We start from the raw sequence: 16,891 nt of genomic DNA, 5'->3' as shown, positions 1-16,891 counted from the left end.
GTAAAGCGCTGAACCCAACAAAAAAAAATGACTGCTTCCCTCTTAACTAGAATATAAATTTCATGAGAACAGAGACTGTGTGGGTTGTTACTATACACACTGTGCTAGCATATGGTAGGCATTCGATAAATATTTGCTCAAGGGATATGATGAATGTTTTTAACTCCTGAGGCAGCTATTAAGCTCTGAAAAAACAGTGGACCGGGGCAGACTATTGAGTCTAAGCAGTGCCATGATGTGGGTACTTTCTCCTCCACTTAGCTCTAACCTGAGCCATCGCCAGAAATCACATCGAAACAATACATCTGAACTAAGCCCAAAAGACCTGAAGGCACAAGCAAAGTAACAATGCAGGCGGCTTCTACTCCAGGCCCGCAGATGCTGCCATGATCCTGTTCTTCAGCCCTCACCTACAGGACTGCGGGCGGCTCCCTGTGACCTGAGTGAGGCTAGGAACCCCCAGACCTAGTAAATGGATTTGTCTTACCGTACTTTAAGAAATACTTTGTCTTTTGAAATGGGATTTAAATAACAGATCAAGGTTTGCTATTATCATAAATGTATAAAGTGCTTTGTGAAAAATAAAATGGATCATGGATTCAGGATAATTAAAAAAAAAAGGTTTTAAAATTATTAACACATGAAAAAAAAAGAATTACTTTCAAGCCTTAAGAGCTAATACTATTTTCTGGTGTAAGAAAAGATAAATAGACCAAGTGAGCAAAACAGACAGCTAAGAAACAGGCTTATATTATATTTATATGGATATTTGATATATGACAGGTGACATTACAAATCAATATGAAGAGGATGGAATAATTAATAAAGGGTATTGGGACAACAGGATATCCATTGTGGAATAAATTTAGATTTGTACCCCACAGCTCAACACAAATTAATCCTAGGTACACTGAGGATCTGACTGTGAAAGAAATCATTTTAAAACTCTTAGAAGAATAATGCTACAACATAGATGAAAGACATCTGAAATAAGCCAATCCCAAAGGGAACATACCATATTATTCCACTCATATGAAGTACCTAGTCAAAATTCACAGAGACAGGAAGTCGAGTGGTAACTGCCAGGGGCTGGGGAAGAGGACAGGACAGTTAATCTTAATGGGTAGAGTTGCATTCAGTTTTGCCAGATGATAAAAATCCTGGAGATAGATGGCGGTGATGGTTGCACAACAATGTGAACATACTTACAGCCACTGAACACATGTAAAAATGGTGAAAATGGTAAAATTTATGTTAGGTACATTTTACCACAATTTAAAAACTCAGAAGAAAATACAAATAATGCCTTCCATTTCAATATTGCATACTTGTTTGTACAGACAGTTCCTCCCACAGATAATTAAAAATGCTTAATAAGTATCTAAAATATTCTTTAAAACACCACCTGATGATTTCTGACACCACAAGCTACAGTTTTAAAATGGGACTGGATTGGTAGAAGGAGGTACAAGACTCTTTGAGGGAATTCACCTTAATCAGAGGCCTCACAGAATTGCCAGAAATAATTTTCAGGAAAATGAGCAGCCTACAGTGGGAAAAAAAAACAAAAACCAGCACACAAGAAACAAGGACTCATGAGTAAGAACCAACAGAAATAAACAGCAGAAAAGAACTCATGAAGACTGAAATTAACTAAAGGAGTTGTCTGTATGTTCTGAGATGCAAAAAGAAGTGGAAAATTTATTGGTAAATACTGTACAGATGTAATATAATAATATTGCCTTATGGAGCAAAATTTGAAAAGAGAGAATTAAAATATGCAACAACAATAAGATAAATAAGGAGGAAGATAAATGAAGTTAAGATAGTCTAAAGTTCTTATGTTATACCAAAGATAAAAGTATTGCTTTTTAGGACTTTGGTAAGTTAATAAACCTGTTAAAATTTCTAGTCACCACTAAAGATGATAAGCAGTACACTATACCTTTCAAATAAAGGGGAAAACATGGAGTGATTATACCAAAAACCTTAATCAAGCCCAAAGAATTCAATAAAGAAGAGAAAAATATTGTACAAAAAATCATAAAGTAAAATGACAGATTTAAACCTAAATATATGAGAAATGATATTTAATGATAATGCACTAAATGCTCCAACAAAAAGGTTAGATCATCAGACTAAGTAAAATTAAAAAACCCACTGGATTTCCCTGGTGGTTCCAGTGTTAAGAATCCACCTGCCAATGCAGGGGAAATGGGTTCCATCGCTGGTCTGGGAAGATCCACATGCCTCAGAGCAACCAAACCCGCAGCTACTAAGTGTGAGAGCAGCAACTACTGAAGACCATGCTCCGCAACAGGAGCCCATGCACCAAAACCAGAGAGTACCCCCCACCCACCACAGAGCGAGAAAGCCTGGCACAGTAATGAAGACCCAGCACAGCCAAAAAGAAACTCATTTTACAAAACAATGATACCCTCTGCAAAAGAAAGACACCCAAAACATAAGACAGAAAAGTTTCAAGTACAAAGATGTTAAACTATATACATTTTGTAAATATAACCAAAGATAGCTAGCATGGCATATTAATATGAGAGGAAAAAAAAAACCTTTAAGGCAAAAAGCCCTACCAGAGATAAAGAGGTTCAAACTTTTTACAAAGAAAACTCCAGTCCTAGATGGCTTACTGGACAAGCTCTATTAAATATTCAAGAACTAATTCCAAAATGTTTCGGGGCTAGTGTAACATATAAATGAAAACCTACAGAAAGAGAAAGGATAAGTACAGGACAATCTCACTCACAAATACAAATGCAGAAATCTTTTAGCAAAATAATAGCAAAGCAAACCAAGCACAGTATTAAAAGGGAAATGTAACATAACCAAGTTGGTTTTTTTTCAGATGTAAAAAGTTGGTTTCACATTGAAATAAAAACCAAACAATGTACTTTACAAAATTATAGTGAAATAGCATACAAATATTTCAATAGATGCAGAAAGTGTTCAATAAAATTCAACATTTATGACTTTAAAAAAATCTTAGTCAAGTAGAAATAGAAAGGAACATCTATTGAACACTGCATTGTAGGGTTTTTTTGGTCATGTCACACGGCATGTGGGATCTTAGTTCCCCAACCAGAGATCAGACCCACATCCACTGCATTGCAAGCACAGAGTCCTAATCACTGGATGGCCAGGGAAGTCCTTACACTGTAGTTCTTAAACCGTGAAGGACAGCAGGAAAAAAAAAAAAAATATATATATATATATATATATATATATAAGGATTTGAATTAAACTAAACTATCATTAATTATTTGAAAATTATAGTTAAGTAATTCAAAATAATACTTAAATTAATTGTTGTATAGGAAAATCAGTATACTACATTACTGTAGGATAGAAAAAGCAATATGAAAATTTTATTTTTTCCTTTATACTAGCAATTAGTAGGTAAAAAATAATTTTAAAAAATACCATTTGCAATGACATAAAAGTTTGAAAACTTGGAAATAAATCAAGCTCTAAATTTTAGATTCTCCCTAAATTTAGAGAATTTAGGGAGAAAATTTGAAAAGCTTATCTAAAATCTCAAAAAAGACCCAAATAAATACACCAGGATTGGAGGATTCAGCATCTTAAAGAGGCTGAGCTCCACTACTGATCATAAAGAAGTCAGTAGCACAGAACTTGCTCTTCCACAGTAAACAACCAGAAACCTGGACAAAGGATATGAGACAACTGTTTGCAAACGACAGGGAAAGACAGATAACTGAGAGAAGGAAAATAAAATGCCCCAGTGTCCCACACGGTGGCAACTTTGAGACTACAGCACAGCAAAGAAAAACTCAAAGCACAGTGGTCTCATGAAATTAAGGAGACAGAGACAGGGTTTCAAGGAGGGGAGGGAACTGGAACCTGTGGGACAAAGTACCAGAGAGGAGGGAGCTATACAGAGAGAGAACTTTCAAAATCCACACAGAGGTCTTGATCTTTGGCTGAACACCAGTCTGCACAAACACAGGGTGAAATTCCACACAGCTGGGCAAAGAACGACTACCAGACTATGTAAACGAACACTTCTCTGCACACAGGGAGTCAGACGCTGTTCAAGTTCTAGTCAGCCAGAGTAGAGAGGCCTCACTGAGCCATAGGGCAATCAACAGAAACCCCAGGGTGGGTCACGGCTTCTTACTAAAGCTAAACTAAAGGCTATTCTAGGCACACTCCAACAAAGTTTAAAATAATCCTCAAGAATATCAGGTCAATCCACAAGTAACCTAACAGTTAATCTTGTGCCAAAACAAACTTTAGAACTCTTTGAAGAGAGACAACAGAGGGCAAACACTCAATAGCATAACATTTATAATCTATGATATCAAACAAAAAATCACTAGACATAGAAAAAAGTAACAAGTTCTGAACCAGAAAAGGACTGAAATTAATATATATATATATAAAATATATGTGCTCTTTATACACACATAATATATATGTGTATATACTATATACACAGGCATACACATTTTTTGTCCCAGCCCCTTTTACTTTGACTTAAGTGAAAGCTGCTCAGTCATGTTCAACTCTTTGCAACCCCGTGGACTATACAGTCCATGGAATTCTCCAGGCCAGAATACTGGAGCGGGTGGCCTTTCCCTTCTCCAGGGGATCTTCCCAACCCAGGGATCAAACCCAGGTCTCCCACATTACAGAAGGATTTTTTATCAGCTGAGCCACACTTAACTTCAGTGCTAATGCCACCAGATCTCCTGATAATGCAAAAGTGATCACTTCATGTCCATAAAAGTTAATTTCATCTGTTTTACAATAAAAGCTACATAAACATTAGTGAATATGGAAAAGGACATTTAGCTAATTCTGCTCATTTGTGTGCATTAAGCTCTTTAAGAGTTTAGAAAGAAAGATAAACTTTTTTCTCCCTGTGTTTTCTTTGGCTTTACCTATATTCACAGAACACTGATTCTCCCAGAGGTATGCTTCCAGTAGAGTGGAAGTTCAACAGGTCAAATCTGGCCCATCCCCTGCTTTTTTTCCTTTTTTTTTGGAAGACTGATTAGTCATTTTATTGGTGTACCATAATTTATTTCACCAATTCGTGAAATAAATTTAGGAATTTACACAGGTTCCTTTTTTCTGTTACAGGTAACAGCATGGTGAACATTCTCACAGATAACTGTCTTCATACAGCTCTTATTCTTCAGTGTGGATTTCTGAAAATGGAACACATTTAGTTGAAACTATTTAAAGACCGCTTTTGAAAAAGAGGAAAAAACTTTCCTGAAAACTTATAACTCATAGGGTAGCAGTAGTGTTTGGTGCTAATAAGCCATCATCCACACTTGGTATTTTCCATACGACAAACACTACAAAAGCTTTACAGACACCATGTCAATCAACCACTCACTGAGATTATCATCAGCCTCATTTTACAGATGGGAAAATTGAGGACCGAAGGGACAGAGTAACTTGCTTAAGGTTATACCGTGGGAAATAGCAGAGCTGGAATTCAGGTACAGCTCAGACTACCCCAAAGCTCCTGCTCATATTCTTATGCTACCCCTCCAGCCGCTGGCACATTCATAAAAAGTGATGTCTTAAGAAGTACCTGATTATTTTGACTACCAAGCTTAGTGTTCCTGTCCCTTTTTTTTAAAAAATTAAGTTATTTATTTTAATTGGAGGCTAATTAATTTATAGTATTGTGGTGGTTTTGCCATATATTGACATGAAAAAGCCACGGGTGTACATGTGTCCCCCATCCCAAACCGCTCCCCCACCTCCCTCCCCATCCCACCCCTCTGGGTTGTCCAAGTGCACTGGCTTTGAGTGCCCTGTATCATGCATCGAACTTGGACTGGTCATCTGTTTCAGATTTGGTAATAAACATGTTTTAATGCTATTCTCTCAAATCATCCCGCCCTCGCCTTCTCCCACAGAGTCCAAAAGTCTGTTCTTTATATCTGTGTCTCTTTTTTGCTGTCTTGCATATAGGGTTGTTGTTACCATCTTTCTAAATTCCATATATATGCACTAATATACTGTATTGGTGTTTTCTTTCTGGCTTACTTCACTCTGTATAATAGACTCCAGTTTCATCCACCTCATTAGAACTTACTCAAATAAGTTCTTTTTAATAGCTGAGTAATATTCCATTGTGTATATCTACCATAACTTTCTTATCCATTTGTCTGCTGATGGACATCTAGGTTACATCCACGTCTTAGATATTGTAAACAGTGCTGCATAGCCTGCTTTTATAAATAAAGTTTTACTGGAATCCAGCGATGCCTATTTGCTTACATATTGTCAATGGCTACTTCTGTGCTAGAACAGCAGAGTTGAACAGTCACGACAGAGACCACAAAGCCTAAAATACTTACTATCTGGCTCTACCAGAAAAGAGAGAGCAAACAAAAGCTATATTGAGCAGAGGTAATAGTCAGATATGGCAAATAGTAATAAATGATCATTTGAATAGAATTCATCAGAAACTTCCATCTTGGAAAAATTCTTTTTATACATTCTGATACATAAAAAACCTAAAATCTATAGCCATTCTTTTTAATAGTTTCAGATGTTTTGACAGTGGTGTACGTTTGGTAGACTAACCCCAGAAAATGGCACCATCAGATACAATTCTTACAGTTTTGATTTGTCTAAGCAGTTTTGTACAGATAAGTGTGACTCTGCGATACCATGGCCTGCAGCCCACCAGGCTCCTCTGTCCATGGGATTTTCCAGGCAAGGATACTGGAGTGGTTTGCCAATTCCTTCTCCAGGGGATCTTCCTGACCCAGGGATCAAACCCGGGTCTCCTGCACTGCAGGCAGATTCTTTACTGACTGAGCTACCAGGGAAGCTGGCTACAGATAGGTAGTATTCTCACAGTGTATATCCAATGATGGTGCCATTCTTTGGTTTTCTTACCTCAAATATCCTACCAAGTATGGCTATACATAGTTTTTGCTTGCGCTTTAATTGGAATAAACATTTGTGTAAGAAAATATTTGGCATAAAACTTGAAATTCCTGATGTCTTTTGAAAAAATCAAAATATCTGACATCAGGGCTACATTCCTGTGACAACATGCAGCTACTCAGTTTGGAGGTAACATACAAATTTCCAAATCACCCATCAGTACCTACTAATTTCTGACACTTAAAACATTCCAATTTTTTCATTTATATTTCTTTTTCTTGGCCCCACCCTCTCCCATCCCCAAGGCAGCTGATATTACCTGTTCTTCCTCGCTACTTCCCATTTTCCTTTGCAGGTTCTTTTCCTTCATCCCTCTCTTAAACATTAGTGTTTCTCAGGGTCTCAGTTTTGGCTTTCTTCTCATGGTTTATAATTCTCACTGGACAACCTCATCTATATGCACAAACTGAACTTGAACTACCAGGCCCATTGATAAGGTTAAGAGTATGGACAGCAACCTTACAATGGTAGGGATCACTAAGAATTTTCAGGATCTTTTTTCTCTAGTCCTGATCTCCTATCTGAACCCGTTTCACATTTCTATCTATAGACATCTCCCAGCAACTAAGATGACATACCCAACACTAAACCATCAGCTCATTTCCCAAACCAGTTTCTCATTATTTCCTCCTATTGTTTAATGACACTGTAAACCACTCAGTAATCCAAGACAGACTCTCGGGATTCACCTCTGAGTCTTTCTTCACGTTCATAGTCATATCCAAATTTTACTAAGTCCTAGCAATTATACTCCATTAATATGTCTAAATATTTCTTTCTCTTGTTCATTCCTCTTTGAATGTAGTTCAGATACTCCTCATCTTCATGAAGAGCCATAACAATAACTTCTTGTCTCCAAGCTTCTGTTTTGTCTCCCTTATATAATTTATTCTCCATGTTGCTGGCAGTGTACACTTCCTGAGAGTGCAAATCTGACCTCAGCACCCTGCTTAAACTCTTCCAGGGGCTCCCCATCACTTACAGCATTAAGTCTACCTTTCTCTGGATGAAGTACAGGAACTCGGAGGTCTAAATTCTATCTTTATAGCTTCACTGCCTACCACTACCCCATGTGTCTTGCACTTCAAATACTCTGCACAATTTGCAGTTATTTAGTAAGTCATGATCTTTGTCATCTCCACCTTTGCATGTAATGTTTTTTGGTTTTTGTTTTTTTACCACCTGGGATGGATTTTTTTTCCTTCTCTCATCTGCTTTTTAAAGTCCTGCATAAACTCCAAACTTGATTCAAATGTCACATCCTCCAGGAAAATTTCTATCACCTTCAGAGTTAAGTGTCTACTGTTCCCACTTCTTTTAGGGAACTTTCCACATTGTTTTAATGATTATTTATTTTAGTCGAGGGAGACAGACAAGCCTATGGCACTGTTTTTCCATCAGTGATGAGGAGTAACTATGTCTTCACTCTCTCAACTATGAACTATGTACATAGATCAAGATTTTGTAAACTAGGATCCCCAAATCCCTGACTGTTTTTAAAACTGTTGTCTATCACTTATAAATTATCCCTCATCATAATTCACAATTAAAAAGTATTTTTATATAAAAAGCCTTTTAGCTTATTAAGTCAACATTCCTCTGCTGACAGACTCTTAGAGATCTACAAGGAGCATTGACGTGAGGGCTGTTGGTTTCTCAAGTTTGAAAAACGCTGTTCTGAATAACTGGCTGAGATATTTATAACCACGTCAGGTTTTCTCTATAAAAATCTAAGTGACCAGTACAGAATAAAACCCACACTACCTTATTTATGGTGTACCACTCACAACCGCCTTTTCAGTACTTTAGAAGTCAGCATGAACAAAACTGACACATGAATGAAGTATGTCTTCTTGTTAGTTCAGAAATTCAAGATGTTTAGGAACAGAACGAAGTACATATGTTTAAGGAATCTATCAGCATTCTAATCTTCAAACTAACTTCATCAACCACAACACATGATGTAGTAGCACACATGAGAACTGTATCACTGTATTAAAAGAAAATCTGGGCAAGTGGGGAAAGACTGAAGGGAGATATCCTTTGACAAGTGAGAGAAAAGCATTAGTTACAAATATGTTTAACCATTTGAGTAACAGCTCCACAAAGAGTGGGGTTCTGGGTGTCCCTGGTACTGGCACTGAGCGCATCTTAGGTGGCTGCTGGGGAAGTGGAAGCCTATTTCCCTCCTTCTCTGTCTGGGTAGCCAACGATTTCAAATTCAGACCACTGAACGCTAACTGTTCAGCTGACAAGAGGCTGGGAGTAGGTGGTGAGTATCAGTTCAGTTCAGTCGCTCAGTCGTGTCCGACTCTTTGCGACCCCATGGAATGCAGCACACCAGGCTTCCCTGTCCATCACCAACTGCCGGTCCACCAAATCCATGCCCATTGAGTCAGTGATGCCACCCAACCATCTCATTCTCGGTCATCCCCTTCTCCTCCTGCCTTCAATCTTTCCTAGCATCAGGGTCTTTTCAAATCAGTCAGCTCTTCGCATCAGGTGGCCAAAGTATTGGAGTTTCAGCTTCAGCATCAGTCCTTCCAATGAACACCCAGGACTGATCTTTCGGATGGACTGGTTGGATCTCCTTGCAGTCCAAGGGACTTTCAAGTCTTCTCCAACACCACAGTTCAAAAGCATCAATTCTTTGGTGCTCAGCTTTCTTTATAGTCCAACTCTCACATCCATACATGACTACTTGAAAAACCATAGCCTTGACTAGATGGACCTTTGTTGGCAAAGCAATGTCTCTGCTTTTGAATATGCTATCTAGGTTGGTCATAACCTTCCTTCCAAGGAGTAAGCGTCTTTTAATTTCATGGCTGCAATCACCATCTGCAGTGATTTTGGAGTCCAAAAAAATAGTCAGCCACTGTTTCCACTGTTTCCCCATCTTTTTGCCATGAAGTGATGGGACCATGCACCAAACTAATGGCCTAAATCACTCACCACCTAGCCGTGTCACCTCACAGGAGAAGTGGGCCCACCCAGCTGTCCCGTCAGAGTGTCCCCACGTGGATAATGCCTCAACCAACAAAAATTTTCCCTTTGCATCCTTCCACCTTTTCTGTCCTTCATTTTTTCTTGAAATCCCCACTTCCTTCCTTTCCCTCAAAACACACAGGCCGTCTCCTGTGTTATCTTTAAAATCCAAGGCTACTCCCCACCTCCAGCCCAATTTTCCATTGCTTGGTAAAGAAATAAGGGGTCATTCCTTGAGTAGATATTTCCTGAGTGCATACTGGGTGCCAGACACTGGGACCATGAGAGGCTTAATCCTTTTTTTCAAGGTGGAGTCAACAAATGAAATGATTATAAATTAGTACTATGAAGGAAATAAATAATGATGGAAATGGAGCTCTAATCACAAGGCCAAGGTGGATTTCCCTGCAGAGGCTGAGAGCTGAAAGAGGAGAAGGAGCTAGATTTGCAGTGGATGCTGGGGGAGAACATTCCAGGTAGAAGGAACAACTTACTGGAAGGTAAGAACAATCTTGATCTGTGAGAGAACTGAGAAGTAAGGTCTGGCTGGAGCCCAGAGAGAGAGAGGAACAAGACACAGGATGAGGATGGATTAGAGAGGAAGAGACTGGCTCACCTTAGGCCTTATGGGCCAAGATACTGAGCTTGACTTTCAAGAGCCATGGGACCCCATCAGAGTGGTTTTGTTGGAGGGGAACATTATGATCTAATTTGTTTTGAAAGGGTCACCCTCCAGCTGAGGAGAATGGACTGAAAAGTGAAAACTGATAGAACAGCTACGTATATTGCTTTATAACATTAATGTGCACACAAATAAACTAGAGACCTTGTTAAAGTGCTGTTTCTTGCATGGGGGGCAGGGAACTGAGAGCCTGAAATTCTACTCAGTTCCCACATGATGCTGATGCTGTTGGTCTATGAACCACATTTTGAGTGGCAAGTTACTGGGAGACCATGGAATATCCAGGTAAGTTCAGTTCAGTTCAGTCATTCAGTCGTGTCCGACTCTGCGACCCCATGGAATGCAGCACACCAGGCCTCCATCCATCACCAACTCCCGGAGTTTACTCAAACTCATATCCATTGAGTTGGTGATGTCATCCAACCATCTCATCCTCTGTGGACCCCTTCTCCTCCCACCCTCAATCTTTCCCAGCATCAGGGTCTTTTCAAATGAGTCAGCTCTTCACATCAGGTGGCCAAAGTATTGGAGTGTAGGCTTCAACATCAGTCCTTCCAATGAACACCCAGGATTGATCTCTTTTAGGAGGGACTGGTTGGATCTCCTTGCAGTCCAAGGGACTCTCAAGAGTCTTCTCCAACACCACAGTTCAAAAGCATCAATTCTTTGGCGCTCAGCTTTCCTTATAGTCCAACTCTCACATCCATACATGACTACTGGAAAAACCATAGCCTTGACTAGACAGACCTTTGTTGGCAAAGTAATGTCTCTGCTTTTTAATATGCTGTTTAGGCCGATCATAGCTGTTCTTCCAAGGAGCAAGCATCTTTTAATTTCATGGCTGCAGTCACCATCTGCAGTGATTTTGGAGTCCCCCCAAAATAAAGTCTGCCACTGTTTCCACTGTTTCCCCATCTATTTGCCATGAAGTGATGGGACTGGATGTCATGATCTTAGTTTTCTGAATGTTGAGCTTTAAGCCAACTTTTCACTCTCTTCTTTCACTTTCATCAAGAGGTTCTTTAGTTCTTCGCTTTCTGCCATAAGGGTGATGTCATCTGCATATCTGAGGTTATTGATATTTCTCCCAGTGATCTTGATTCCAGCTTGTGCTTCATCCAGCCCAGCGTTTCTCATGATGTACTATGCATAGAAGTTAAATAAGCAGGGTGACAATATACAGCCTTGACAAACTCCTTTCCCTATTTGGAACCAGTCTGTTGTTCCATGTCCAGTTCTAACTATTGCTTCCTGACCTGCATACAGATTTCTCAGGAGGCAGGTCAGGTGGTCTGGTATGCCCATCTCTTTAAGAATTTTCCACAGTTTGTTGTGATCCACACAGTCAAAGGCTTTGGCATAGTCAATAAAGCAGAAGTAGATGTTTTTCTGGAACTCTCTTGCTTTTTTGATGATCCAGCGCATGTTGGCAATTTGATCTCTGGGAGATGATTGTAATTAGGAACAGGGTCATGACAATAAAGATAGAGAAGTAAGTGTATCCATAACATATTTTATGCTGGATTGGGAAAAAAGAACATCAAGATGGGTGGTAAGCTTCTCCTTCTGCCCCCCCCCCCTTTTTTTAATGAGAATTCTCACATTGGAAGGATGTTTTAGGTCAAAAGCTCTCATTACACAGAAATCTCATCTGAATGCTGGAGACACTTCTGGACTTGACTATGCTAAAAGAGCATTTCTTCTTCATTAATATGCATTACAACATCTTCTCCTATTGACATGTATTGTGATTGTCATTCTCAATCACTCTTATTAGTTCCTAGGATTCCCTCCCCCTCTACAGTGGTAAGTATGAAATTAGTCACCAGAACAGTCATTCTCAAAGTGTGGTCCCCAAACTAGCAGCATCAGCATCAAATGGGAATTTGTCACAAATGAAAATTCTTAGATGCCACCTTACATGTACTGAATCAGAAAATCTGAGAATGGATTCCAGAAATCTGTGCTTTAACAAATCCTCTAGGTGATCATGGTGCTCATTTAAGTTTAGGAAGCACTGAATTAGAAAATTAGTAAATATTAGTGTATATGTTGTTAGACATTAACATCTTTCTGAGTGAATCTTTTGGGAAGGAAAGACAAAGAAGATAGAACAACCTTAACCAAACAAGTTAGAATACCTGGAAACCACAAACACAGCCATCTGAGCCTCTTAGATTATGTGTATAGGCAGCTTTCACTATTACTGTTTGCTCTTCCTGTGCACTACTATGATGACAAGAAGAAAATTAGGAAATAAAAAGAAAACCCCATCTTCTTCCCTTTAAAATAAATTAAGGGACTTCCCCGGTGGTCCAGTGGCTAAGACTGCACATCTGCACTCCCAATGCAGGGGGCCTGGGTTCGATCCCTGGTCAGGGAACTAGATCCCACATGCCACAACTAAAACCCAGCATGGCCAAATAAATAAATAAGTATTTTAAAAATAAATTGTTTAATGCTTTTCAGCTTAAGAGGATATTTGAGAGGCTTTGTGCCTCGCCTTTCTCTTAGCCACAGTTGTGAATTAGGGGTATGAGGATGGAGGACTATGAGAATCACCTAAGAAGCTTTCTCAAAATACATTCTCTCTTTCTCTCCCTCCTCCAGCTGAGATGCTGATAGGAATGTGGGTGAACTAGCACATTTATCCCAAGAAATCTTCCTGTGATTCCAATCTACTTCCATCCTCACCTCTCCCCACATCCCCAAGCAGCTCTCTTAGTATCTTGTCAATACAGAAATAAGTATCAAGATCACAAAATCTATCTTCTGTCCTCTAGGACTCACTATTATGCACCTACTCTGGCTTTGGTAGCATGCTGTGAGGTATGGTCTCAGCCCTGAAGGCTGTAATACTCTAGATAAAAGAAACAACTAGTGAAAAGCATTAGACTAAATGCAATCAAGTGCCACACTGTGTGATGGAGACTTTAGGACTATGAAATTTGAAGAATACGATCTAGGCTTCCCACTCATTTTCACAATATCTTTTCATCTTGGAATACTGGGGGCCAGATGGTCTGAGATGCCAGAAGGACAAATACACAATCACATTCCACTCATGCATATGAACAAAAACACAGTAGGGAATAGTAACAGAAGTTACTTTATGCAACACACCTGAAAACTGCAGATGCATTAGGGCCAAAGCAACCTGAGAAAAAACAAAAGAAGTCTTTTAAGAGCCACTGTTGAGCTTGCATTTCATGTTTCTCCATTCCTTTCCTGTTGCCTGATTCTTAACTATTTTGCTTCTTGTTTATTCTTTCAGGAGTGGATAAGCAGGACAAGGGAAACAGCAGGTAAATTTTAGTATATTACCTCTGGTATTCTTTAATAATAAAAGGTCCAGTGATGAGAGTATTTCAAAGTGTTAGCTAAGCTTTGGGTAGGAATATGGATGTGAATTCCAAGATGTTCAGTAAAAAAACAAAAACCCAAGGTGAGACTAGTGTGTATGTTTGTTATTTCTGTTGCTACTGCTAAGTCGCTTCAATCGTGTCTGACTCTGTGCGACCCCACAGACGGCAGCCCACCAGGCTCCCCCCGTCCCTGGGATTCTCCAGGCAAGAACACTGGAGTGGGTTGCCATTTCCTTCTCCAATGCATGAAAGTGAAAAGGGAAAATGAAGTCGCTCAGTCGTGTCCGACTCTTAGCAACCCCATGGACTGCAGCCTACCAGGCTCCTCCACCCATGGGATTTTCCAGGCAAGAGCACTGGAGTAGGGTGCCATTCTGTTAAACATATGAAAAAGAACATTTATATTTCTCTATAAATGCTTTGGGAAAGATACACAAGTAACTGGTAACATTAGTTGCTCTTGAAAAGAGGAACTGAGTGAGTGGACAGGGTTAAAAGAAGAGCTTTCACGGGATGCTCTTGTTATTTCTTGAATTTTGCACCATGTATTTGAATGACCTACTTTTTAAAAACAAATAAGCTTTTTTTAAAGAATACTGGCTAAAAGGAGATTTAGGAATCTCAATCCTTTCTTCTAGGAGGCTTTGTGGGATACTAGAAAAAGCATTGTTTTAGGAGTTCACACACACAAAAAATAAAAGACCTGGTTCCCAAACCTGGTCTGCTTCTTACTAGTTTTGTGACCTTGGCCAAGTTCCTTAAATTAGCTGAAACTCAGTTTGTGCATTAATAAAATCAGTATAACAAAAGCTACTTTGTGAGGATCAGACGTTATATAAAACTGCCATGTGCTTACTCAATGGTAGCGATTATTCTATGGATTTCAATTATTCCTGCTATTCATTTCCACCAGTTCTGTGCTGGATGTTGATTAAAGGGAACCTGAGATATAAATGAGGTCTAGGAGGATCTTAATTTACAGATACCAACTACCTACCTTTGGGAGAAAATCAATCATTCTTTTAAAATTTTTAAAATCATTCTTTTAAAAATTGTACTCAGGTGCTTTTTGGGTCTTTAGGTGCAAAAGTCCAAAGGCTTCTAAAGGCTTCATAAGGACTATTCCTTAATGTTCAAACTACAGCATAATTGTACTTATCTCACACACTAGTAAAGTAATGCTCAAAATTCTCCAAGTCAGGGTTCAACAGTACATGAACCGTGAAATTCCAGATGTTCAAGGTGGATTTAGAAAAGGCAGAGGAACCAAAGATCAAATTGCCAACATCCATTGGATCATTGAAAAAGCGAAAGAGTTCCAGAAAGACATCTACTTCTGCTTTATTGACTATGCCAAAGCCTTTGACTGTGTGGATAACAACAAACTGTGGAGAATTCTGAAAGAGATGGGAATACCAGACCACCTGACCTGCCTCCTGAGAAATCTGTATGGAGGTCAAGAAGCAAGTTAGAACCGAACATGGAACAACAGACTGGTTCCAAATCAGGAAAGGAGTACATCAAGGCTATATATTGTCACCCTGCTTATTTAACTTATATGCAGAGTACATCATGCGAAATGCCAGGCTAGAGGAAACACAAGCTGGAATCAAGATTGCCGGGAGAAATATCAATAACCTCAGATATGCAGATGACACCACCCTTATGGCAGAGAAGAACTAAAGAGCCTCTTGATGAAAGTGAAAGAGGAGAGTGAAAACACTGGCTTAAAGCTAAACATGCAGAAAACTAAAATCATGGCATCCAGTCCCATCACTTCATGGGAAATAGATGGGGAAACAATGGAAACAGTGGCAGACTTTATTTCTGGGGAACTCCAAAATCACTGCAGATGGTGACTGCAGCCATGAAATTAAAAGACGCTTGCTCCTTGGAAGAACAGCTAAGATCGGCCTAAACAGCATACTAAAAAGCAGACATTACTTTGCCAACAAAGGTCTGTCTAGTCAAGGCTATGGTTTTTCCAGTAGTCATGTATGGATGTGAGAGTTGGACTATAAGGAAAGCTGAGTGTAGAAGCATTGATGCTTTTGAACTGTGGTGTTGGAGAAGACTCTTGAGAGTCCCTTGGACTGCAAGGAGATCCAACCAGGCAATCCTAAAGGAAAGCAGTCTTGACTATTCATTGGAAGGACTGAAGCTGAAACTCCAATACTTTGGCCACCTGATGCAAAGAACTGACTCATTGGAAAAGACCCTGATGCTGGGAAAGATTGTTGGTGATGGACAGGGAAGCCTGGCGTGCTGCAGTCTTTGCTGGGGTCGCAAAGAGTCGGACACGACTGAGCGACAGAATTGAAGGACTATTCCAAGAGATTTAGCAACCTCTGGCATGTAATGATGGCCAGGTTCATAATGCAATTTCATACTAGCCCCCCCTCCTTCCTTCCTTCACTCTTTTTATTTCTGTTTCCTGGGCCAGTTGCCCTGATACAGGGATAGCACATAAGCCTTGTGCCTCAGGCGATATATACTTGATGCAGAAACCCCAGCCAAGACCGGGCCTGCCTAATACTACTGAAGAGAGCCTGGGACTGTGCTGCAGGTACTACTGGTGCCCAGCCCATGCGCCTTGAGGCCCCCATATTAATAGAACTTGCTTTCCTAACTGCCAGCATTTGCATCTCATGTGCTGCTAGAGGGCTTTCTTTGCCACCCTCAACCAATATTTTCTCTTTTAAATGAGACGTCTTTAAATTTTCTTGATGGTACAGTTTTCCCTATAAAACTTTCAATTGTGATGAAATCCAGTTTATCCAATTTATGTTTTTATCAGTTGTCCTTTTGGTGTTATATATAAAAAATTATTGACTAACTCAAGGTCACTAAAATTTACTCCAATGTTTCTTCTAGTAGTTTTATAGTTTCTTTACATTTA

General features: G+C 39.5%; 1 protein-coding gene across 1 annotated transcript in view; it reads right to left on the bottom strand.

Annotated features, from left to right (window-relative positions):
* Positions 1 to 5,047: 5,047 nt before the first annotated feature.
* LOC123328331 overlaps positions 5,048 to 16,891 on the bottom strand; it is a 35,181-nt gene continuing 23,337 nt past the window's right edge. The window contains exons 3-4 of the mRNA XM_044925548.2: positions 13,751 to 13,784; positions 5,048 to 5,192 (exon numbers count right to left, since the gene is read on the bottom strand). Of these exons, the coding sequence (XP_044781483.2) occupies positions 5,173 to 5,192; positions 13,751 to 13,784 (54 nt within the window). The 3' untranslated portion in view covers positions 5,048 to 5,172. The remainder of the gene's footprint in view (positions 5,193 to 13,750; positions 13,785 to 16,891) is intronic.

This window comes from Bubalus bubalis, chromosome 11, assembly GCF_019923935.1.
Source record: "Bubalus bubalis isolate 160015118507 breed Murrah chromosome 11, NDDB_SH_1, whole genome shotgun sequence".
In the NCBI taxonomy this organism is placed as follows: Eukaryota; Metazoa; Chordata; class Mammalia; order Artiodactyla; family Bovidae; genus Bubalus; species Bubalus bubalis.
This window is presented reverse-complemented; position numbering and strand designations above follow the sequence as displayed.